General features: G+C 37.5%; 1 protein-coding gene across 1 annotated transcript in view; it reads left to right on the top strand.

Annotated features, from left to right (window-relative positions):
- Positions 1 to 26,172, top strand: part of TSPAN3 (tetraspanin 3) — a 114,865-nt gene that overhangs the window by 14,175 nt on the left and 74,518 nt on the right. The window contains exons 2-3 of the mRNA XM_053717261.1: positions 9,548 to 9,739; positions 10,194 to 10,268. Of these exons, the coding sequence (XP_053573236.1) occupies positions 9,548 to 9,739; positions 10,194 to 10,268 (267 nt within the window). The remainder of the gene's footprint in view (positions 1 to 9,547; positions 9,740 to 10,193; positions 10,269 to 26,172) is intronic.

The following is a 26,172-nucleotide window of genomic DNA, read 5'->3' as shown; positions in this document are numbered from 1 at the left end:
CAGCGCTGGGCTTTAATTCCGTTGGGACAGCATGGCACTTCCTACCCTTTACGCCGTCCTGCAGCTTTCCCACTTTGGCGTAGGCAAGGATCGGCCTGGGGGGCATGCCTAGCAGATTAGGCAGTCAACCATGATCTGATCTCAGCCTTGAAATCTTGTGATTTCATTTTTATTAATAGTGTTTACATCAGAACATAGATACAGAACTCTCATTTCACTCCTAAAATATGTAGCTCACCCCTCAATTTCTACTAGGTGGTACCCCACGTTTGATATACATTTATAAAATGCCAGGTCTTGTCAAATGTATATGTACAAATCTTCAAGATCAGAATTCCAAAATCCAGAAATGGATTATCATTTTTTATTTATTTTTTTAAACGATAAAAAATCTGGAGTAGACTGTCCCTTTAATATATTTTTTTTCTCTCTGATTGTATCTAAGCCCTGCATACGGCCCCCTTCAGTTCTTTTGACAGACTTGCATTTTAGTGAATCAGTGCCCTCTCATAAGTAACTCCACGGGAGTAAGCACAATGTTATCTATATGGCACACAAACTAGTGCTATCTAGCTATGAACTGTCAAAATGCGTTGAAATAAAAGGCGGCTTTCAAGGGCTTAGAAATTAGCATATAATCCTACCTAGGTTTAGCTTTCAAAAAAAGAGAACAAAGCAAATGTGATGATAAAAATTAGAAAGTTGTTTAAAATTACATGCCCTATCTGAATCATGAGTTTAATTTTGACTAGACTGTCCCTTTATTTTTTTTTTTAAAAACTCATTCAGATGGAGCGTTACATTTTAAACCGCTTTCCACTTCTTTTATCTACATAGGTAGGCTCAGAAGCAACAGTGTACTATTATTGCTATTGATTGGTGACCATACAATTTTATGTCTCTTGTCATTGGCTTACTCAGTGTGTTCAGATAGCTCTAAGTAGTGCATTATTGCTCCTTCAACAAAGGATACCAAGAGTGTGATGCAAATTTGATAATGGAAATTAATTGGTAAGTTTAATTATATGCTTTTTCGGTATAATGAGAGAAAAATGTGGTTTCATGTCTCTTTAAACTAAAAGTTTCCTTTCTAAACCTTGCACTACTGACTAGGCTTATTATATGATCTCTCCAGACCAGAAAGCTTTAGATCATTGGGTCCATAGCATTATGCTATCTTGAATTCTAGTTTGTGAAGCACATTTATCTTTACAGAAAAAAAATAACTTAAAATACTTGGACAAAGAAAGTCACCACCTAGTTATCCCTATATCAATTTTCCTTCAAAGCGTATTCTTAAAAGGACAGTGTATGCGACGTGCGTATATGAACTTGTGATAATTAAGGAAATCTAGAATACAAAATAAAACAATGAGAACTTTTTATAGTTGTAACCTATAGTTTTGTTTTGTTTTTGTCCTTTGCATGTTGCTTGTGATTTTAATAATACACACAATATTCAAACATTTAACGTGATTTAATAAACCGTAGTAAAATATTACTACTATAAAAAATAAAATGTTAATGTATTCTTTAAGAAGATTAAGAAGAATTTAGAATTAGAATCAGATTTTTGTTTGCTAAATCTGTATGTGATATTACCATTTTATCAATATCACCTTAACACGCCATTTATATTATAAATGCTCAAAACTGTTGTTACACTGTTTCATTCAAACCATAACATTCTAGCACTATGTGAACTGTACAATGATCTAAAGTTCGCCACAGAGATTGTTGGACCTTGCAGTACGGACAACACTCAGACAAACTAATTTGAGAAGAGTAGACGGCAAACGCAGCCTGTCGATTCCCCCACAAACCGGAAGTCTATTCCCAGAAAACAAACCGCTATGCAATGCGGTTTGAAAAAAAAAAATTCCCAAAGTCAAAGCAACTAAAGCACGGAGAGCCGTAGCCGGGAGGGCTAGGATCAGGAAGCCAAAATATAATGAACAGAGAAAAGATGGCAGGCTCTCAAATCCAAATATTAAAAAATCAAAATATATTAGACAACTTTAAAAAGGTACACAGACATGGCAGTAAAAGCTAGAGCAAAGAATCTTACATGTTTCGCGCCCCCTACAGGCACTTAAATCATAGATGAGGTACTCTGTGAGAAACCTCATCTATTTATGCTGTGAGTAACATAGATTAACTATTTCCTTGCCTCACAGACACAAATAGAAAAAAGGCTAAAAACAGAATGCTGAGGCAGTTAGATACAATGGTTGAATCTAAATAGGCTAGATTTCTAATATAGTAGAAAAGAACAGACAGTGCAGGAGATAACATACAAGTTATGCATGATAATGACACTGAAAAAATGTGATATTGCATTTTATATAGTGATATCCTAGAGATATTAACAAAAGTTAGGACTGAAATAACATCATATCACAATTTCAGGATAAAAAATTCTCTATGTACATAAAAAAAAATATATATAATGTACATAGGAAAATTTCTTATAAAAATTTCTTATAAATGTACATAAAGTTACATGAAATATATATATATATATATATATATATATATATATATATATATATATATATAATATATATTTATAATTATTCATATAACCATAATTTTAAATTTTACATTGGAAACAGCAGAGTGCAAATAGGTCAATAAGAAGAAAAATCAAATATTTCATATGGAAACAAGTGGATACTAATAGATACATATCAGGGCATGGATAGAGAAGGTGCATAGATAGAAAAAATATAATAGAAATAAAATAAATTAAAGCAGAAATTAAACGACAGTTTAATTGTCAATGAAATAATCTATATCACATTCCCTATTCAGGTAGGCCTATTGTGGCCGGTATTGGCTCACTTTTTGAGCCTATGGCAGAGTGGATTGACACTATTTTACAGCCATTGGCAATATCACAGTTGTCATACCTCCGGGACACCTCTCATCTCTTGATGACCCTCAACAAAATTGACTGGCAACCTGGTTTTTCCTGGGTAACAATGGATATTGTGTCATTGTATACATCTATTCCACAAACACTAGGTATACAAGCTGTTGCTTTTTTTTCTTAAAAAGGAATCCCAATATTCCACTGAACACATTGAGTATATTTGCAGTGTTTTGAATTTTCTTTTGTCACATAATTATTTTCTTTTTAATGAAGAATTTTTTCTTCAAATCTGTGGCACCGCCATAGGCGCAAAATTTGCGCCTTCATTTGCAAATATCTTTGTTGCATGGTGGGAGTTAACCTACATCTATACCTCAATGAATCCATGGCAGAACAGAATTGTGTTGCTAGTTCGCTATATAGATGACCTGCTCTTGATAGTGGGACACCCTGTGAATAACGATGAATTTCAAGATTTTTTAACATTTTGTAATCATAATGATTTGGGACTCTCGTTCACAGGGTCTTTCAGTGAGAGGCAGGTCAACTATTTGGACTTGAATATCAGTATTGAGAACATGCAAATAATTACTAAAACTTAACGTAAACCAACGGCGGGTAATACAATTTTGCATGCCACCTCTCATCACCCACAACACCTTATCAAGTCTATCCCTAAGTCTCAATTTCTTTGTGTTAGAAGAAACACTCAGAGTGATAATGTTTATAATAATCAAGCAAGTGAGCTTAGGGACAGACTTGTTCAACGTGGATATAAAAATGATGTTCTTGAGAGGTGTCAAGCAGAAATAAGAGATGATAAAACATTACCTCTAAAAAACATGTCAAAAAACATGTCTGAAAACAACAAAGATTTTGCTGACTCGGTTGTCTTTTCCACGGAATACAGCCAACAATATGATGAAATTGTAGGGGTTTTGAAAAAACATCTTCACATATTAAGGGCTGATGAGAGTCTTAACTCTCTGGTAGGCAAATGCAAATTTGTCCCTAAAAAATCTAGGACACTGTCACAAATTTTATCCCCTAGTCAGATCACAGGTAACTCACAAAAACAAAGAGGAACTTGGCTTAACAAATTGGGCACTTTTAGATGTGGACACACTATTTGTTATACATGTCCCAATGTTAAATTAGGCCAACATTTTGTTAGTCAAATCACAGGTGATACTTATGAGATAAAGTTTTATGCTAACTGTGGCTCGCAGTTTGTGGTTTATCTTTTGACATGTGACCTCTGTAATTGTCAGTATGTGGGAAAAACGACGAGGATGCTCAGGACCAGGTATAGCGAACATGTTAGGGATGTCAAAAATTATAATAAGGATTCCGCAGTTGCCAATCATTTTAATAATTTTCATCTAACACACATGGCCAGTCTCTCAGTCCAAATTATAGATATGGCTGTGGTCCCTATTAGAGGAGGGAATAGGGCTAAAATTTTGGAAAAGAAGGAACTTTATTGGATCCTCAAACTTAAAGGGACACTCAGGTTAAATTAAATTTTCATGATTCAGATACAGCATGTAATTTTAATCAACTTTCCAATTTACTTCCATTAAAAAAAATGTGCACAGTCTTTTATATTTACAATTTTTTGAGTCACCAGATCCTACTGAGCATGTGCAAGAATTCACAGACTATACGTATATGCATTTGTGATTGGCTGATTTCTATCACATGGTACAAGGGGAGTGGAAATATACATAACTTTAAAATTTGTTATAAAAAAATCTACTCATTTGAAGTTCAGACTAAGTGCTATTGCATTGTCTTGTTATCTTGCATTTGTTGATTATGCAAATCTAATGTGTTGACTGGTCCTTTAAGACTCTTGCCCCACAGGGCATGAATAGGGAATGTGATATAGATTATTTCATTGACAATTAAACTGTCGTTTAATTTCTGCTTTAATTTATTTTATTTCTATTATATTTTTTCTATCTATCTATGCACCTTCTCTATCCATGCCCTGATATGTATCTATTAGTATCCACTTGTTTCCATATGAAATATTTGATTTTTCTTCTTATTGACCTATTTGCACTCTGCTGTTTCCAATGTAAAATTTAAAATTATGGTTATATGAATAATTATAATTTTATATATATATATATATATATATATATATATATATATATATATATATATATATATATATATATATATATATTTCATGTAACTTTATGTACATTTATAAGAAATTTTTATAAGAAATTTTCCTATGTACATTATATATATTTTTTTTTTATGTACATAGAGAATTTTTTATCCTGAAATTGTGATATGATGTTATTTCAGTCCTAACTTTTGTTAATATCTCTTGGATATCACTATATAAAATGCAATATCACATTTTTTCCGTGTCATTATCATGCATAACTTGTATGTTATCTCCTGCACTGTCTGTTCTTTTCTACTATATTAGAAATCTAGCCTATTTAGATTCAACCATTGTATCTAACTGCCTCAGCATTCTGTTTTTAGCCTTTTTTCTATTTGTGTCTGTGAGGCAAGGAAATAGTTAATCTATGTTACTCACAGCATAAATAGATGAGGTTTCTCACAGAGTACCTCATCTATGATTTAAGTGCCTGTAGGGGGCGCGAAACATGTAAGATTCTTTGCTCTAGCTTTTACTGCCATGTCTGTGTACCTTTTTAAAGTTGTCTAATATATTTTGATTTTTTAATATTTGGATTTGAGAGCCTGCCATCTTTTCTCTGTTCAAACTAATTTGAGAGCTGCTCATCACTATGCAGAGTTCTTGATATGAAGGAGAGTCCTAAACATTTTGCTTGATTTCTCTCCATGCTGTTGAGTTTTTGGTCTTTAAAGAGACATAAAACCCCATTTTTTTTTTCTTTTCATGATTAAGATAGATTAGAACATGCAATTTTAAACAACTTTCTAATTTACTAGATGGCAGCTCTATTTTCTGTCATGTAGTGCTCCAGACATGTGCACGCTATCTATCTAGATATCTTTTCAACAAAGAATAACATGAGAACAAAGCTAATTGGATAATAGAAGTACATAGGAAACTTTTTAAAAATGTTATTCTTTCTGAATCCTGAAAGAAAGTTTTGGATTTCATGTCCCTTTAAGCCCTAAATCTTGAACTGCCTTGTTTCACAACTACAATACATGTGATGTGTTTTGTCTTTAGCAACTTCTCATTTACTCTTATTATCAAATTTTCTTCATTCTCTTGGTATCTTTATTTGAAATGCAAGAATGTAAGTTTAGATGCCGGCCCATTTTTGGTGAACAACCTGGGTTGTTCTTGCTGAGTGGTGGATACATTCATCCAAGAAAAAAAAGGTTCACTCAAACACTACTCGTCTATAATTCTTGATCCAGCAGTCAATCCAACTATGTAGTGTATAATATGAGCTGTTAGGTCCTTTATATAATCACAAATGCACACCTTATAAAGTCAATAAGACTAATGCCCAAAGTATCAGTGTCCACAACTTTCAGTTGTTCCGTATATTAGGTTACCTTCCGGTGATACTTGTTCCAGACAATCTTGCTCAAAAGCAAACTCGCACTCTCCCCACAGCCTCTTCAGAGCCCCTCATACACCTACCATGCCACCAGTTAATAACAGGCTTAATAACAGGCTCCTCACCAGTCTGCAATCTGCAGTAATGTTGCTCCCAGACTTCGGTCTGTTTCTCGTGGTGCCGATGAAGTCACTGTTCCAGTGACCGCGCCTCCTTCTTACGTATGCACCGGTGGCTTGGGGGTTCCCACGGAGCTTTACTCCGGCTGTATCATAGCATAACAATGCAAAAAAAAAAAAAAAAAAAGGGAATGTACCCTTGTTCACGTTCCTGAAATCCTTCAATTGGGCTCGTTCTTAGGTGTCAAAAGCTGCTGGCAAACAGACGGTCATGCAGACAGTTTACTGGCAATACTGCAATTATAAATGAATTCAAAGGTTGCCAGCAAACGGAGTAGTCAGAATAAATAAAAAAATCCAACTTTATTTAGGCTTAAAGTGAATGTAAATTTTGATGCTAAAGTGCCCGGTTTTTAAAACTTTGATTAAAAACAGGGGCACTTTAATTCATAAAAATTTTCATTTCACTCCTGTTGTGAAAAAAAAATTACCTTTTAATCTTCACAGCAGCTCCAGCTTCCTCCACCTGTTTCAAAGCCTTATCCTGGGTCTAAAATGAGGCATCGGCTTCCTCCAATCACAGCAGTGAATCAGACACTGAATCCCCCGGGGGGGAAGCTGTGATTGGAGAATGACCTATCAATCATTTCTGACATCAGAAATGGCTTGTGAGACCGGAGAAAGCTGGAGCTGCTGTGAAGTTTAAAAGGTACGTTTTTTTGTCACAACAGGAGTGAAATGTAAATTTTTATGAATTAAAGTGCCCCTGTTTTTAATCAAAGTTTTAAAAACCGGGCACTTTAGCATCAAAATTTACATTCACTTTAATTAAAAAATGAAGGGACAACATCCCCCTAACAGGTAAAGACTCTTTGCCTGTTAGGGGGATGTTGTCCCTTCACTTTTTAATTAAGCCTAAATAACGTTGGATACATTCATCCACCAATACAAAAGTGCTGTCCAGAGTACTGAACCAAAAAAGCCTAGATGCCTTCTTTTTAAAATAAAGATAGCAAGAGAACGAAGAAAAAATAGGAGTAAATTAGAAAGTTGCTTAAAGGGACACTGAATCCAAATTTTTTCTTTTGTGATTTCAGATAGAGCATGATATTTTAAGCAACTTTCTAATTTATTCCTATTATCAAATTTTCTTCATTCTCTTTGAATCTTTATTTGAAATGCAAGTTAAAGGGACACTGAACCCAAACTCAAATGTTTTCTTTTGTGATTCAGATAGTGCATGCAACTTTCTAATTTATTCCTATTATCAAATTTTTCTTCATTCTCTTGGTATGTTTATTTGAAAAGCAAGAATGTAAGTTTAGATGCCGGCCCATTTTTGGTGAACAACTTGGGTTGTCCTTGCTGATACAAATTTTTGGTTCAGTTCATGGACAGCACTTGTTTATTGGTGCTGTCCATGAACTGAACCAAAAATTTGCTGACTCCTTAGCTTAGATGCCTTCTTTTTTAAATAAAGATAGCAAGAGAATGAAGAAAAACTGATAATAGAAGTAAATTAGAAAGTTGCTTAAAATGGCATGCTCTATCTGAATCATGAAATAAAATTTTTGGGTTCAGTATCCCTTTAAGAGGCCGGCCCATTTTTGGTGAAAAACCTAGGTTGTCCTTGCTGACTGGTGGATACATTAATCCACCAATCAAAAACTGCTGTCCAGAGTTCTGAACCAAGAAAAAAGCTTAGATGCCTTTTTTATATAAAGATAGCAAGCATTTATAATAGGAGTAAATTAGAAAGTTGCTTAAAATTGCATGCTCTATCTGAATCGCAAAAGAAAAATTTTGGGTTCAGTGTCCCTTTAAGATTGCATGCTCTATCTGAATTGCGAAAGAAAAAAATTTGTTCAGTGTCCCTTTAAAGGGACAGTCTACACCAGAATTGTTGTTGTTTTAAAAGATAGATAATCCCTTGTTTACCCATTCCCTAGTTTTGCATAACCAACAGTTATATTTATATATTTTTTACCTCTGTGATTATCTTGTATCTAAGCCTCTGCAGACTGCCCCTTTATTTCAGTTCTTTTGACAGCAAATCAGTGATGGCTGCCAGGTAACTTCATGTGCACGAGCACAGTGTTATCTATATGAAAAATATGAACTAACACCCTCTAGTGGTGAAAAACCTGTTAAAATGCATTCCTAAGAGGCGGCCTTCAAGGTCTAAAAATTAGCATATGAACCTCCTAGGTTAAGCTTTCAACTAAGAATACCAAGAGAACAAAGAAAAATTGGTGATAAAAGTAAATTGGAAAATTGTTTAAAATTACATGCCCTATCTGAATCATGAAAGTTTTTTTTTTTTTAACTAGACTGTCCCTTTAATGTATAAGTGTGTGTGTGTATATCTCTAATACATATTTGAGTTATGGTGGAGTTAAAACCATGAGATGAAAACCCTTCATTACATAAAAGTAGATAGATATAGATATATAATCATTACATACATACACTCTCAACCATCAAATCCCATGACCTGTCCTCCCAGCTCTTCTGTAGCAATTCATAGAGATACAGAACAGTTTTGTGCACCTTTCTCATAAATACCTATTGGATTGTGGGGGACATGTCATAACAGATGCACTAAGAATGATGTTGCTCAATTTGTTAAAATATTGATGGATTCAAACAAATTTCTCAAGCCCTGCTTTGGGTATATATGTCTATAATCATAGGGTCTTGAAAGTTAAAAGGCTGCAATTCACCTAGGGAAGCTTCTTTCAAACTAATGCATCAAAACATCTCTCCTGGCTGTGCCTGATTCTTTTAGCTGGCAGGTATGTGATGTGTAAAAGATGACATCAGTCAGGTGAAGAGACTAGGGAAACAGTGTTGGTTGAGTTCATGAGGTAGGAGATAGGAACTCATTAAAATGTAGCACACAATCTAAAATTGCTCTAATGTTTTTGTTTTTTTAAAATAGGTAAAAAGTCATCTTGATTTTATACAAATTCAAATTTATGTACTTTATCTGCTATCCTAACTTCTTCTTCTCTCTTCCACAGGCTGCAGCTGGGATCTTGTGCTATGTAGGAGCCTATGTGTTTATCACATATGATGATTATGAACACTTCTTTCAGGATGTATATACCTTGATCCCTGGGGTTATAATTATAGCAGCAGGGGCTCTCTTGTTTATCATTGGTTTAATTGGCTGCTGTGCCACCATAAGGGAAAGCCGCTGTGGACTGGCAACAGTAAGTACTGCTCCTTCACCCATTTGTTTTCTTCAAACTTTCTGCTTTTCTTTGCTCTGATGAAAATCAGAATTTACCTTGTTCTTTGCTCACTGCCATGCATAGCCGGCAGCCTTCTTGTGCTTTTTAGCAAGAAATTAGTTGTCTACAGCCAGGATTACTGCATAACCACTTCAAATAAGCAGTTGCTTTCAGCCACCAAATCTAGTCTTTGTAGACTTCAAAAATGTTATCTGGAACCGCTATAAATGTCACATGCTCTTATTTTTATCTATATTTTTTATGAGTTAGATAGGCATCATAGAAATAGTAAAAATGGTGTTACTTATTATTCATGAAAAATTACTAAATGTTTTTTTTAAAATATATATATATATATATATAATTTTTTATTTAATTTTTGTGCTAATTAATATTGATTTAAGTTTGAGCTATAATTAACCTTTTTTTTCAGTTTGTTATTATCCTGCTCCTCGTGTTGGTGACTGAAGTGGTTGTGGTCATTCTTGGATACATTTATAGAGCAAAGGTAACTCTTACTTTATTTTGGTTATGTTTGCTATTATGTCTGTGTTTTAATTTGCTGTATTACTGAGACAATAACCACTCACTTTGTACAATACTTAAAGGGAAATCTTGTTTTGAATAGAAGTGATTTTGCTGTACACATGCAGGCATGGTGTTTCAATGTGGACGAATGGAGCTTATGTTCATAGGCTTCATGTGCACCCATATACACAGTAAAAAGCCACCTCTAACACAGTTATAGGAAAAATGCTTCTAGAAAAGTTAATGCATTTGTCTTGCAAAAATGCTTCTATTCAAAACTTAAATGTATTCATATGCATTTCACATCTCTTTGAAAGGGAAATACATGAGCAATATTTTTACATGATAAAAATTCAGGTATATTTTTTCATTAAGCTAGGAGAGAGCTTCAAGTTAATAGTACTGCAATGTGTTGCATATTATTTTGAAGAAAAATGCCTGTATGTTGAAGGACATGTTTGTTGTGGAATAGATTGCTCAGTGAATTAAGAATAAAAAAGAGAAAAAAAATTGTACATTTTTGTAATACCAAACAATAAAAGAAACTGATAAAAAAAAGTAGGGTTTATTGTTCCTTTTTATTACAACCATAAAAGTGAATGTAATCCTCAGTAAAAACAATACAATATACATGTTATTTTGCCTCTTTTTTTTTTTTTTAGACAGCCAGAGAGTGTTCTGAAATATTCATCTTATGATTTAGATAGAGAGCATATAATTTATTTTTTATGACACAATGAGTCCACGGATCATCTTAATTACTAATGGGATATTCACCACCTGGTTAGCAGGAGGCGGCAAAGAGCACCACAGCAGAGCTGTTAAATAGCTCCTCCCTTCCCTCCCACTCCAGTCATTCTCTTTACCTACGTTAGTGATAGGAAGTGGTAAAGTGAGGTGTTAGTATAGATTCTTCAATCCATAGTTTATTATTTTTAAAGTAGTGCAAGATTGTGCTGCTTTGTTCTAGGGTGTAGTCCATATCAGTCTCTTCAGTAGAGCATTGGTGGCTTTAGAGCAATGGGAACTTGTGGGACATAATTCTCACTGTGCCTCCAATGTTTTTTTGCTGCCTTATATCCTTCAGTCTGAGGTGAACATTTACTCAGCATTTTATCCTCCTCAAGTCGATGTAAGGGAGAGGACCTCTCAAGCCTGAAAGCTGCCAGGCAGAAGCTAAGGTAAGTGCTACTTTAATTTTCTGGGGCACATTGAATCAGTAAGGAGACTCAGAAAAAAGTAAGCACACTCTGAAAATAAGGGGCACTGAAGGGAAGGTGGCTCTTTATGTTAGGGACATTACAATCTTTCCTGGATGGAGAGTATTTCTTTCATGTAATTAGCAAGAGTCCATGAGCTAGTGACGTATGGGATATACATTCCTACCAGGAGGGGCAAAGTTTCCCAAACCTCAAAATGCCTATAAATACACCACTCACCACACCCACAAATCAGTTTTACAAACTTTGCCTTCTGTGGAGGTGGTGAAGTAAGTTTGTGCTAGATTCTTCGTTGATATGCGCTCCGCAGCAGGTTGGAGCCCGGTTTTCCTCTCGGCGTGCAGTGAATGTCAGAGGGATGTGAAGAGAGTATTGCCTATTTGAATTCAATGATCTCCTTCTACTGGGTCTATTTCATAGGTTCTCTGTTATCGGTCATAGAGATTCATCTCTTACCTCCCTTTTCAGATCGACGATATACTCTTATATATACCATTACCTCTACTGATTCTCGTTTCAGTACTGGTTTGGCTTTCTACTACATGTAGATGAGTGTCCTGGGGTAAGTAAGTCTTATTTTCTGTGACACTCTAAGCTATGGTTGGGCACTTTTATATAAAGTTCTAAATATATGTGTTTAAACATTTATTTGCCTTGATTAAGGATGTTCAACGTTCCTTATTTCAGACAATCAGTTTCATATTTGGGATTAATGCATATGAATAAATCATTTTTTTTCTTACCTTAAAATTTGACTTTTTTTCCTGTGGGCTGTTAGGCTTGCGGGGGCTGAAAATGCTTCATTTTATTGCGTCATTCTTGGCGCGGACTTTCTTGGCGCAAAAATTTTTTTTTGTCATTTCCGGCGTCATACGTGTCGCCGGAAGTTGCGTTCTTTTTTTGACGTTTTTGCACCAAAAAATGTCGGCGTTACCGGATTTTTTGGCGCCAAAAGCATTTAGGCGCCAAATAATGTGGGCGGCTTTTTGGCGCTAAAAAAAAAGTCTCATTATTTATTGCTTCTGGTTGCTAGAAGCTTGTTCATTGTCATTTTTTTCCCATTCCTGAAACTGTCATTTAAGGAATTTGATCTTTTTTGCTTTATATGTTTTTTTTTCTATTACATATTGCAAGATGTCTCAGATTGTCCCTGAATCAGAAGCCACTTCTGGAAAAACGCTTAACTGAGTTTCAGTTCTACCAAAGCTAAGTTCATTTATTTTAAATGTTATAAATGTTTATCTTTAGCTATGGTTTGTAATAAGGTATTATGATATACTTTTACATGCAGAATCCATTAGTGTTTATGCTTTATATATTTCCATTCTTACATTTTATGTACAAGAAATATTTAGAAGATTTATAAGAAATATTTTCTGATTCTATTTTAAAGGCTTTGTCTGACTTCGTGCCTTCTAATAAAAATTTTAGTTCTTTTTCACTTCTTTTTTTATTTATTGAAGTTTCAAATGACCAACAACATACTGTTTTATCCTTCTCTGATGATGTTTTTTCTCTTTCAGAAATTTTCTTCATCAGATATTGACACTAACAAATCCTACTTTTTTATTATTTTTCTATCATTAAAGTACATTTGTTCTTTGTTGAAGAGGTGTTGATTATTTTGGATATTAAGGTAACTAGTTCTTTAAGACTAGCTGACACTATTTCTGCCTATTTATTTCTTCTGTGTTTTCAGAGGTTTTCTTTCCAATTCCCTATTCTAGGGAATGGAATAGGCTGAGAATTTTCTTTTATTCCTTTTTTAAAGGTTTTAAACTATATTCTTTGCCAGCAGTTAAATTCAATTTGGAGGGTTCTCCAATTTATTGGGGCTATCTCTACTTCTACTAATTATGCTATTGTTTCTATAGCAAAATAGTATTTATTTTCCTTTAGATAGTTGTATCTTATTTATGGAAAATTATTTAGTTTCAGGTACTTTTCTTGGTCCTGTGATTTATTTGGATATTGCAATTGCTTCATTTTTTCTGTTTACTTTAGGATCAAGTATCAGATTATGATTTATTTTAGCATTGTTAAAGGACAACATTTACTAGACTAGGTGCTGTTGCATTTGTCTTGTTGTTTTGCATTTATTGATTATGCAAGTCCACTGTATTGACTGGTCCTTTAACCCCTTAATGACCACAGCACTTTTCCATTTTCTGTCCGTTTGGGACCAAGGCTATTTTTACATTTTTGCGGTGTTTGTGTTTAGCTGTAATTTTCTTCTTACTCATTTACTGTACCCACACATATTATATACCGTTTTTCTCGCCACTAAATGGACTTTCTAAAGATACCATTATTTTCATCATATCTTATAATTTACTATAAAAAAAAATATAAAATATGAGGAAAAATTGAAAAAAAAACACACTTTTTCTAACTTTGACCCCCAAAATCTGTTACATATCTACAACCACCAAAAAACACCCATGCTAAATAGTTTCAAAATTTTGTCCTGAGTTTAGAAATACCCAATGTTTACATGTTCTTTGCTTTTTTTGCAAGTTATAGGGCCATAAATACAAGTAGCACTTTGCTATTTCCAAACCACTTTTTTCCAAAATTAGCGCTAGTTACATTAGAACACTAATATCTTTCAGGAATCCCTGAATATCCCTTGACATGTATATATTTTTTTTTAGTAGACATCCCAAAGTATTGATCTAGGACAATTTTGGTATATTTCATACCACCATTTCACCGCCAAATGCGATCAAATACAAAAAATCGTTCACTTTTTCACAAATTTTTTCACAAACTTTTGGTTTCTCACTGAAATTATTTACAAACAACTTGTGCAATTATGGCATAAATGGTTGTAAATTCTTCTCTGGGATCCCCTTTGTTCAGAAATAGCAGACATATATGGCTTTGGCGTTGCTTTTTGGTAATTAGAAGGCCGCTAAATGCCACTGCGCACCACAAGTGTATTATGCCCAGCAGTTAAGGGGTTAATTAGGGAGCTTTTAGGGAGCTTGTAGGGTTAATTTTAGCTTTAGTGTAGTATAGTAGACAACCCCAAGTATTGATCTAGGCACATTTTGGTATATTTCATGCCACCATTTCACCGCCAAATGCGATCAAATTGAAAAAAAAGTAAAATTTTTCACAATTTTAGGTTTCTCACTGAAATAATTTACAAACAGCTTGTGCAATTATGGCACAAATGGTTGTAAATACTTGTCTGGGATCCCCTTTGTTCAGAAATAGCAGACATATATGACTTTGGCGTTGCTTTCTGGTAATTAGAAGGCCGCTAAATGCTGCTGCGCCTCACACGTGTATTATGGCTAGCAGTGAAGGGGTTAATTAGGGAGTTTGTAGGGAGCTTGCAGGGTTAATTTTAGCTTTAGTGTAGAGATCAGCCTCCCACCTGACACATCCCACCCCCTGATCCCTCCCAAACAGCTCCCTTCCCTCCCCCACCCCACAATTGTCCCCGCCATCTTAAGTACTGGCAGAAAGTCTGCCAGTACTAAAATAAAAGGGTTTTTTTTAAAAATTTTTTTTTTTTTTTAGCATATTTACATATGCTAGGGTGTAGGATCCCCCCCTTAGCCCCCAACCTCCCTGATCCCCCCCAAAACCACTCTCTGACCATCCCCTCTGCCTCATTGGGGGCCATCTTGGGTACTGGCAGCTGTCTGCCAGTACCCAGTTTGCAAAAAAAAGTGTTTTTTTTTATATTTATTTTGATTTTTTCTGTAGTGTAGCTTCCCCCCCCACACAGACAAACACCCACCACCTTGCTGATCTTTATTTTTCTTTTTATAAAAAGGCATTTACAAACTTTTTTTTAAGATATTTTCTGTAGTGTAGCGGTTCCCACCCGCTCCCTCCCCGTGCACGCGCCCTCCCGTGCACGCGCGCGCGTCCGTGCGCGCCCCCGCTCACCCCGCCCACGATCCCGCCCCCCCTGCAGATATCCAGGGCCATCGATGGCCGCCACCCGCCTCCCGGTCCGGCTCCCACCCACCAACGCAGGGAGCCACCGATCTCCGGTGCAGAGAGGGCCACAGAGTGGCTCTCTCTGCACCGGATGGCTTAAAAAAGTTATTGCAGGATGCCTCCATATCGAGGCATCACTGCAATAACCGGAAAGCAGCTGGAAGCGAGCAGGATCGCTTCCAGCTGCTTTCCAAACAGAGGACGTGCAGGGTACGTTCTCAGGCATTAACTGCCTTTTTTTTGAGGACGTACCCTGCACGTCCTCGGTCGTTAAGGGGTTAAACTGGACTATCATGCTAATAATTTCATTTGTGTCTTCATTTTATTGAATATTTTCGCAAATGAGGGTTAATCTATGTCTTTAGCTATTTTAGCTAGAAGAATTTTGTTCTAAGATAATCAATTATTTGTTTTATAATTGGATTCAATTCTTAACTGTTACTCTGGGCTTCAAGATTGAGTTCTAAGACTAAAACTTTAAGCTTGTACTAGTTTAGTTGTTGTTATTAAGGAACGAATTCCTGAGTTCTTTCCCAAGTAACATGTTTGTAATTGGGGTTCGAAATCAGCTCCCTAATTTTGCGATGTACGTGCCGTATTCCAGCTTGGCTGATAAAGGGCAGGTTAAGACTTCTTTGAAATTTATTTGGTTCTATTTTGTCCAAATTTTCTTTGATTTTATTCCAGTAAGGCTAACACTTTCTTTAAGTGTGTTTCTGTCCTATATATTTTGGGTACTGTTGAAGCATGGCTAGGCACCCATGGGGTTCAAGCGCTGCTCAGACCTGGAATCTTCTGGGGTATTTCTTCCAGTTGCTTTTTTTAGGAACCGGGTTTGGAGTTTTATTCAAACATTTTTTACTTTTTATGGTCATTGATAGCATTATTTGTTTTCATTAGATACAATAAATGCATATTTTCATTTTTCTGTTTTCATTCAGATTATTTTCTGAGGATGCGGAATCTCATATGATTCACTTGCTCTTCAGGACATAGTTAGAGGATCTTTTTTTCCTCACACAAGGGTCACCTTTTTTAGGTTTCCAGAAAGTTTGTTTCACTGTCTTTGTCTCTATCAGACAAGGGATAATTCTATTGGGTTCCGTCTGTCGGTACCTTTAGTCTCTATTATTTCCTTCAGTTGCTATATATGCATAGAAGTTTTAGGTCTTATGGCCTCGGCATTGGATTCAATTCCCTTTGCTCATTTTCAATAGAAAGAACCTTTCCAGTCTTTTATGAGTGTTGTTTCTTCTAGAATATGGTTGGAGGATCAATTTACCAAAAAGTTTGTTGATTCCTCAGACAAGGGTAACCTTTTTTTAGGTTTCCTGATAGATTCAGTGTCCTTGACTCTGTCTCTGACGGACAAGAGACGTCTGAAATTGGTTTCAGCTTGTCGAAACCTTCAGTCTCAATCTTTCCTTTCGGTAGCCTTATGCATGGAAATTCTAGGTCTTATGACTGCTGCATTGGACGCGGTTCCCTTTGCTCGTTTTCACATGCAACCTCTTCAGCTCTGTATGCTGAACCAGTGGTGCAGGGATTATACAAAGATATCTCAATTAATATCTTTAAAACCGATTGTTCGACACTTTCTGACGTGGTGGACAGACCACCATCGTTTAATTCAGGGGGCTTCTTTTGTTCTTCCAACCTAGACTGAGATTTCAACAGATGCAAGTCTGACAGGTTGGGGAGCTGTTTGGGGGTCTCTGACAGCACAAGGGGTTTGGGAATCTCAGGAGGTGAGATTACCAATCAATATTTTTTTGAACTCTGTGCAATTTTCAGAGCTCTTCAGTCATGGCCTCTTCTAAAGAGAGAGTCGTTCATTTGTTTTCAGACGGACAATGTCACAACTGTGGCATATGTCAATCATCAAGGAGGGACTCACAGTCCTCTGGCTATGAAAGAAGTATCTCGAATTCTGGTTTGGGCAGAATCCAGCTCCTGTCTAATTTCTGCGGTTCATATCCCAGGTATAGACAATTGGGAAGTGGATTATCTCGGTCACCAAACGTTACATCCGGGCGAATGGTCTCTTCACCCAGAGATATTTCTTCAGATTGTTCAAATGTGGGGACTTCCAGAAATAGATCTGATGGCTTCTCATCTAAACAAGAAGCTTCCCAGGTATCTGTCCAGATCCAGGGATCCTCAGGCGGAGGCAGTGGATGCATTGTCACTTCCTTGGAAGTATCATCCTGCCTATATCTTTCCACCTCTAGTTCTTCTTCCAAGAGTAATTTCCAAGATTCTAAGGGGTGCTCGTCTGTTCTGCTGGTGGCTCCAGCATGGCCTCACAGGTTTTGGTATGCGGATCTTGTCCGGATGGCCACTTGCCAACCGTGGACTCTTCCGTTAAGACCAGACCTTCTATCACAAGGTCCTTTTTTCCATCAGGATCTCAAATCCTTAAATTTGAAGGTATAGAGATTGAACGCTTAATTCTCAGTCATAGAGGTTTCTCTGACTCTCTGATTAATACTATGTTACAGGCTCGTAAAACTGTATCTAGGAAGATATATTTTCGAGTCTGGAAGGTTTACATTTCTTGGTGTTTTTCTCATCATTTTTCTTGGCATTCTTTTAGAATTCCTAGAATTTTACAGTTTCTTCAGGATGGTTTGGATAAAGGTTTGTCTGCAAGTTCCTTGAAGGACAAATCTCTGCTCTTTCTGTTCTTTTTCACAGAAAGATTACTAGTCTTCCTGTTATTCATTGTTTTGTACAAGCTTTGGTTCGTATAAAACCTGTTATTAAGTCAATTTCTCCTCCTTGGAGTTTGAATTTGGTTCTGGGGGCTCTTCAAGCTCCTCCGTTTGAACCTATGCATTCGCTGGACATTAAATTACTTTCTTGGAAAGTTTTGTTTCTTTTGGCCATCTCTTCTGCTAGAAGAGTTTCTGAATTATCTGCTCTTTCTTGTGAGTCTCCTTTTCTGATTCTTCATCAGGATAAGGCGGTGTTGCGAACTTCTTTTAAATTCTTACCTAAGGTTGTGAATTCTAACAACATTAGTAGAGAAATTGTGGTTCCTTCATTGTGTCCTAATCCTAAGAATTCTAAGGAGAGATCATTGCATTCTTTGGATCTAGTTAGAGCTTTGAAATATTATGTTGAAGCTACTAAGAATTTCCGGTTCTAGGAAAGGTCAGAAGGCCTCTGCCATTTCTTTGGCATCTTGGTTGAAATCTTTAATTCATCATGCTTATGTCGAGTCGGGTCAAACTCCGCCTCTAAGGATTACAGCTCATTCTACTAGGTCAGTTTCTACTTCCTGGACGTTTAGGAATGAAGCTTCGGTTGATCAGATTTGCAAAGCAGCAACTTGGTCTTCTTTGCATACTTTTACTAAATTCTACCATTTTGATGTGTTATCTTCTTCTGAAGCAGTTTTTGGTAGAAAAGTACTTCAGGCAGCTGTTTCAGTTTGATTCTTCTGCTTATAATTTCATTTTTTTTCATTATAAGATTTAAACTTTATTTTGGGTGTGGATTATTTTCAGCGGAATTGGCTGTCTTTATTTTATCCCTCCCTCTCTAGTGACTCTTGCGTGGAAGGTCCACATCTTGGGTAGTCATTATCCCATACGTCACTAGCTCATGGACTCTTGCCAATTACATGAAAGAAAACATAATTTATGTAAGAACTTACCTGATAAATTCATTTCTTTCATATTAGCAAGAGTCCATGAGGCCCACCCTTTTTGTGGTGGTTATGATTTTTTTTTGTATAAAGCACAATTATTCCAATTCCTTATTTTTTATGCTTTCGCACTTTTGTCTTATCACCCCACTTCTTGGCTATGCGTTAAACTGATTTGTGGGTGTGGTGAGGGGTGTATTTATAGGCATTTTGAGGTTTGGGAAACTTTGCCCCTCCTGGTAGGAATGTATATCCCATACGTCACTAGCTCATGGACTCTTGCTAATATGAAAGAAATGAATTTATCAGGTAAGTTCTTACATAAATTATGTTTTTGGCAGCGTTACTTAGCAGGCACTGGGGCTGGAGTAAGGCTGGCGTTATGGCTCTGGTGGTTTCACACTGTTTTCTAACTATGACGAGCGGGTAGTTAGTTTTCGCATAAGTTAACGCCCACGATGGGCGGTCCTTCCTGTTTGCGCGCCACTTTAGTTGCGCTTCAGTTCTGAGAGAGCGACATTAGGAAGGATTTGTCCGGTCTGTGCTAGAGTCGCATGGTGAAACGGGGCATGCGTTTCTAGTATAGAAACGGTATTTCCTTTTCAGCAGTGCTAAACAGATCGTCTGGAGCTGATAAAAGGGGAAATTGGCTGATCTTCTGTCAGGTAGGAGCACTTCAGCAGAGTTGCTGAGGTGCAGAGGTGTAATTTTTTTATTTAATCGTTGTTTGCTAAGCTGAGCGGTTTGCAGTAAAAAAGGAACAGTTTTGAATTTAAAGAGACAGTAACGGTTTTTCTATTTAATATTTGCAGATAAATTTAAGATTTTTTTTTTTATTTGCTATTTGGCCAATTGTGAACAAACATGGACCAAGGGGACTTGCAAGATGTCACTTGCTCCTTATGTTTTGACGCCAATGTGGAACCACCAATCACTTTCTGCCCCTCCTGTATTGAGAGGACTTTGAATTATAGGGAAAAGATTGTTTCAGAGCCAATCTCTTCTAAGGTGGATGTTCTCCAAGAGTCTAATGATGAGGGTCAATATATGCCGCAGCTTTCTCTCCAAGCATCCCAAATTTTACCGCCCTCACAAGCAGTGCCCTGCGCTTCCGCTATAGTCCCTTCTGGGGTTTCTTTAAAAGACATAGCTTCTCTCATGTCTTCTACTATTTCTGATGCTTTGTCTGCTTTTCCAATGTTGCAGGGCAAACGTAAGAGGAAAGCCAGACATTCAGTAAGCAAGGTTTCTGACGCAATTGTTGCAAGAGGAGGGTACTGCCGTAGCATCTGAAGGGGAAATCTCAGATTCAGAGAGTCTATTACCTCTGACGGACTTGGAGGTGGTATATTTCAGGTTTAAACAAGAACACCTTCGTCTATTACTCAAGGAGGTTTTAGTTACCTTGGATGACAGTGACTCCACTGTTGTGGTTGTCCCTAAGAAGTCTAGTAAACTGGACAGATATTTCGAGGTTCTTTCCAGTTCCTCAAAGAGCTACTGAGATCATTGCTAAACTAAGCATACCTTTTTGTTTGTTTGTTGTTTTGTGTTTTTTGTTTTTTTTGTGTGTTTTTTTTTTGTTTGTTTTTTTTCTCTCCCTCTCCTATTTTTAAGAAGATATTTCCAATAGCCGACTATATCAAAGAGGCTTGGCAAACAGTTCCTAAGGTGGAAGGGGCCCTTTCCACCTTAGCTAAGAGAACTACTATTCCCATATAGAGGATAGTTGTGCTTTCAAAGATCCTATGGATAAGAAGTTAGAGGGTTTACTCAAGAAGATATATGTACACCAGGGTCTGCAATGGCAACCAGCTGTGTGTATTGCCACCGTCACTAGTGCGGCGGCGTATTGGTCTGATGCACTGTCTGAGGCCCTCAGGACAGAAACTTCTTTGGATGATATCCAAGATAGGATAAACGCTCTTAAACTAGCTAATGCCTTTATTTCAGACGCTTCCCTTCAAGTTATCAAGCTGAGAGCTAAGGTTTCTAGTTTCTCTATTCTAGCTCGCAAAGCCTTATAGTTAAAACCTTGGTCAGCGGATGTGTCATCTAAGTTAAGCTTCTAGCTATTCCTTACAAGGGGAAGACCTTGTTTGGACCTGACCTGGAGGATATCACGGGAGGTAAGGGTCATCCTCTCCCTCAAGATAAGAAAAACAAATAAAAAGGACGACAGAGTAATTTTTGTTCCTTTCGAAATTTCAAGGGAAATTCTTCCTCTTCTAAGCTGGTACAATCTAAGCCTGCATTGAGACCCAACCAGTCTTGGAATAAGGGAAAGCAATCCAAGAAGCCTGCTAGTGAATCCAAGACAGCATGAAGGGCATGCCCCCTATCCGGGGCCGGATCTGGTAGGGGGCAGGCTTTCCTTCTTCGTTCAAGCTTGGGTTCGGGATGTTCAGGATCCCTGGGCAATAGAAAGTGTCTCAGGGATACAAACTAGAGTTCAAAAGTTTCTCTCCCAGAGGTAGATTTCTACTTTCAAGATTATCTGCAGACCAGACAAAGAGAGAGGCGTTCTTGCACTGTGTAGGAGACCTCTCCACCCTGGGAGTGATTGTTCCCATTCCAGTTCAGGAACAGGGTCTGGAGTTTTATTCCAATCTGTTTGTGATTCCCAAAAAAGAGGGAACCTTCAGACCAATTTTAGACCTCAAGAATCTAAACAAATTTCTCAGGGTACCGTCCTTCAAGATGGAAACTATTTGTTCTATTCTCCCATTGATCCAAGAGGGTCAATTTATGACAACCGTGGATTTAAAGGACGCATACCTACATGTTCCTATTCACAGGGATCATCACAAGTTCTTAAGGTTTGCCTTTCTGGACAAACACTTCCAGTTTGTGGCTCTTCCTTTTGGTCTTGCCACAGCCCCCAGAATTTTCACAAAGGTTCTGGGATCTCTGTTGGTGGTGCTTCGATCACGCGGAATTGCAGTGGCACCCTATCTGGAGGACGACCTAGTCCAGACGCCATCCTTTCAACTAGCAAGATCCCACATGGACTTGGTGTTGTCCTTCCTACGATCTCACGGGTGGAAGGTAATTTTGGAAAAGAGTTCTTTAGTTCCAAATTCAATGGTAACTTTCTTAGGAACCATAGTAGACTCCCTGTCTATGATGCTTTTTCTGACAGAAGTCAGGAAATTAAAGATTATCAATACTTGTCTAGTCCTTCAGTCCACTCCTCGGCCATCAGTGGCTCAGTGCATGGAGTTAATCGGGCTGATGGTGGCGACCAATGGACATCATCCCGTTTGCTCGCTTCCATCTCAGACCTCTGCAGTTAAGTATGCTCAGGCAATGGAACGGAGATTATGTAGACTTGTCTCCTCGAATACTACTGGGGCAGGAGACGAGGGATTCTCTCCAATGGTGGTTGTCTCTGGATCATATCTCCCAGGGAACTTGCTATCGCAGACCATCTTGGGTGATTGTGACAAGACGCCAGCCTTCTAGGGTGGGGGTTAGTCTGGGGCTCCCTAAAAGCTCAGGGAGTTTGGACTCGGTCAGAGTCTGTTCTTCCTATAAACATTCTGGAACTGAGAGTGATTTTCAATGCTCTGCTGGCCTGGCCCCAGTTAGCCATGGTCCGGTTTATCAGTTTCCAGTCGGACAACATAACTTCTGTGGCTTACATCAATCATCAGGGAGGAACGAGGAGTTCCTTAGCGATGACCGAAGTAACCAAAATAATCTAGTGGGCAGAAGCCCACTCTTGCTGTCTGTTGGTGATCCACATCCCAGGGGTGGACAATTGGGAAGCGGATTTCTTGAGCAGACAGACTTTTCATCTGGGGGAGTGGGAACTCCATCCGGAAGTGTTCTCCAACTTGATTTTCAAGTGTGGTCAGCCAGAATTGGATCTCATGGTATCTCAACAGAATGCCAAGCTCCCAAGATACGGGTCGAGGTCCAGGGACCCCCAGGCGGAACTGATAGATGCTCTGGTGGTCCCTTGGACCTTCAGTCTAGCATACCTATTTCCTCCGTTTGCTCTTCTTCCTCGAGTAATTGCTCGAATCAAACAGGAGAGGGCCTCGGTGATCCTCATAGCACCAGTCTGGCCTCGCAGGATTTGGTATGCAGTTCTGGTGGAGATGACATCTCTGCCACCTTGGAGACTTCCGTTGAGGAAGGACCTTCTGATTCAGGGGCCCTTCCTTCACCCAAATCTAGTTTCTCTGAAGCTGACTGCTTAGAGATTGAATGCTTAATTTTATCCAAGCGCGGGTTTTCTGACTCGGTCATAGAGACCATGATTCAGGCTCGTAATCCTGTAACTAGAAGGATTTACCATAAGATTTAGCGTAAATATCTCCTATTGGTGTGAATCCAAGGGCTACTCATGGAGTAGAGTTAGGATTCCTAGAATTGTCTTTTCTCCAAGAAGGTTTGGAGACAGGTTTATCGACAAGTTCCCTAAAGGGTCAAATCTCAGCCTCATCTATTTTGTTACACAAACGTCTGGCGGATGTCCCAGATGTACAATCATTTTGTCAGGCCTTGGTCAGGATCAGGCCTGTGTTCAAACCAGTTACTCCTCCATGGAGTCTTAATTTAGTTCTCAAAGTTCTTCAAGGGGCTTCGTTTGAGCCTATGCATTCCTTAGATATTAAGTTATCTTGGAAAGTTTTATTTCTTGTTGCTATTTCTTCTTCTCGAAGAGTTTCAGAGCTTTCAGCGTTACAATGTGATTCGCCTTCTCTTATATTTCATTCCGATAAGGTGGTTTTGTGTACCAAACCTGGATTTCTTCCTAAGGTTGTTTCAAATAAGAATATTAATCAGGAAATTGTTGTTCCTTCCTTGTGTCCTAACCCTTCTAAGAAGGAGCGTCTGTTACATAATTTGGACGTGGTCCGTCATTGTAGTATGAGTCTCCTTATCTTATTTTCCTTTCAGATAAGATAGTTTTACGTACTAAATTAGGATTTCTTCCTAAGGTTGTTTCTTATCAGAACATTAATCAGGAGATTGTTGTTCCTCCTTTGTGTCCTAATCCTTCTCAGAAAGAACGACTTCTGCACAATTTGGACGTGGTCCATGCTTTAAAGTGTTACCTGCAGGCGACTAAGGACTTTCGTCAGTCTTCTTCTTTGTGGTTTTCTCAGGAAAACGTAAGGGACAGAAAGCTACGGCTACTTCTTTCTTTTTGGCTGAAGAGTATCATACGTTTTGCATATGAGACTGCTGGACAGCAGTCTCCCGAGACAGTTACGGCTCATTTCACGAGGGCTGTTGCTTCCTCATGGGCATTAAAAAATGAAGCGGATGTGGAACAGATTTGCAAGGCTGCAACTTGGTCCTCTCTTCACACTTTTTTAAAGTTCTACAAATATGACACTTTTTTGCCTCGGCTGAGACCGCTTTTGGAAGAAAGGTTCTTCAAGCAGTGGTGCCTTCCGTTTTTAGGTTCCCTCTTGTCCCTCCCGTATCATCTGTGTACTCTAGCTTGGGTATTGAATCCCATTAGTAATTAAGATGATCCGTGGACTCATCATGTCATAAAAAAGAGAAAAGAAAATGTATGCTTACCTGATAAATGTATTTCTTTTTTGACACGATGAGTCCACAGCCCGCCCTGTTCTTGATAGACAGGTTGTTGGTTATTATAAACTTCAGACACCTCTGCACCTTGATATTTCCTTTCTTTCCTTAACTTCAGTCGAATGACTGGAGTGGGAGGGATGGGAGGAGCTATTTAACAGCTCTGCTGTGGTGCTCTTTGCCGCCTCCTGCTGACCAGGAGGTGAATATCCCATTAGTAATTAAAATGATCCGTGAACTCATAGTGTCAAAGAAATAAATTTATCAGGTAAGCATACATTTTCTTTTTAAACTGAGGCTTGACAAGCCAGGGTGCGAGGGAGCTACTGGTGTCTAGGCCCTGACGCCCTGGTTCAGAGTCCCCAAAATACCCATGGGTTCTTCCACTTCTATCTATCATAAGGATGGACAAAAGTTTCTGGCTTATAAATTTATGGGCTGGCTCAGATTTTTTTATTTTTTTTTTTAACATGTTTGTCAAGCCTTGTTTTTAAATAACTTTACAATTTACTTCTATTATCAAATTTGTTTAGTTCTCTTATTCGTGGTGAAGCGCTACAATTCACTACAGGGAGCTAGCTCAGCACATCTGGTGAGCCAATGAGAACCATATATGTGCAGCCTCCAATCAGTAGATCGGAGAATTGCATTGCTGCTCCTGATCCAAACGATGTATACTTTTCAACAATTGATACCAAGAGAAAAAATATTTGAAACAAAAAAGATTTGATGGCACCACTCCACAATAAATTTAATTAGAGAACTGACGGTCACGTAAGTTAAAAAATTGAATTTTTATTAGAACTTGTTTAAAACAATGGGTAAGATTAAAACTAAAATGTTAGCAGATATTTGTTTCAATTAAATAGCGGATTAATAATGGGTTGGTCCTGATAGTCAGATGAATAAGAAATCCAATATAGGACACTGTTGGTATCTTATAGTGTGGTTGCAAATATTATTACCACTATATGGTTAATATAATATTCAGTTTATCAACTAAAATGATTGCACCAAAGGTCTTAATGCTTGTTAAATTATGTAATTATTCCCGGGCTTCCCACTACTTGGATTACAATAACACTACTGATAGGAGTTGTTCTTTTGGTAACAATTGTTGAAAAACTGCCAAATTATATGGTATTGTGTATCTCAACATCATTATTGTAAACTTTATTATTTTCCACACATTATTTATAGATCTTAGATACATATTCAATATGGTGCTTATAGTATTATAACTTCATTCTGGAATTATGTCACCAGTTTCTAGAGCAGTAATTGCTGATAGCACCACTAATATCGATTGAACTTTAAATAAGTGTTGAAAAACTTGCATACCGATTTATTTGTAGCTGGGAGTATCAATGTATACCTATCTTCTCTAATAGATTGTATAAGTGCTACCATGTAGTCCACTCAAGTATAATATACTCCTATTGCATCACGCTATTGCACATAGTATTTGTTAACCAATATACTCATGGCTGTTGGCA

Source organism: Bombina bombina, chromosome 6 (genome assembly GCF_027579735.1).
Source record: "Bombina bombina isolate aBomBom1 chromosome 6, aBomBom1.pri, whole genome shotgun sequence".
In the NCBI taxonomy this organism is placed as follows: domain Eukaryota; kingdom Metazoa; phylum Chordata; class Amphibia; order Anura; family Bombinatoridae; genus Bombina; species Bombina bombina.
The sequence above is the reverse complement of the archived record's forward strand: the minus strand, read 5'-3'. Positions and strand labels throughout refer to the sequence as shown.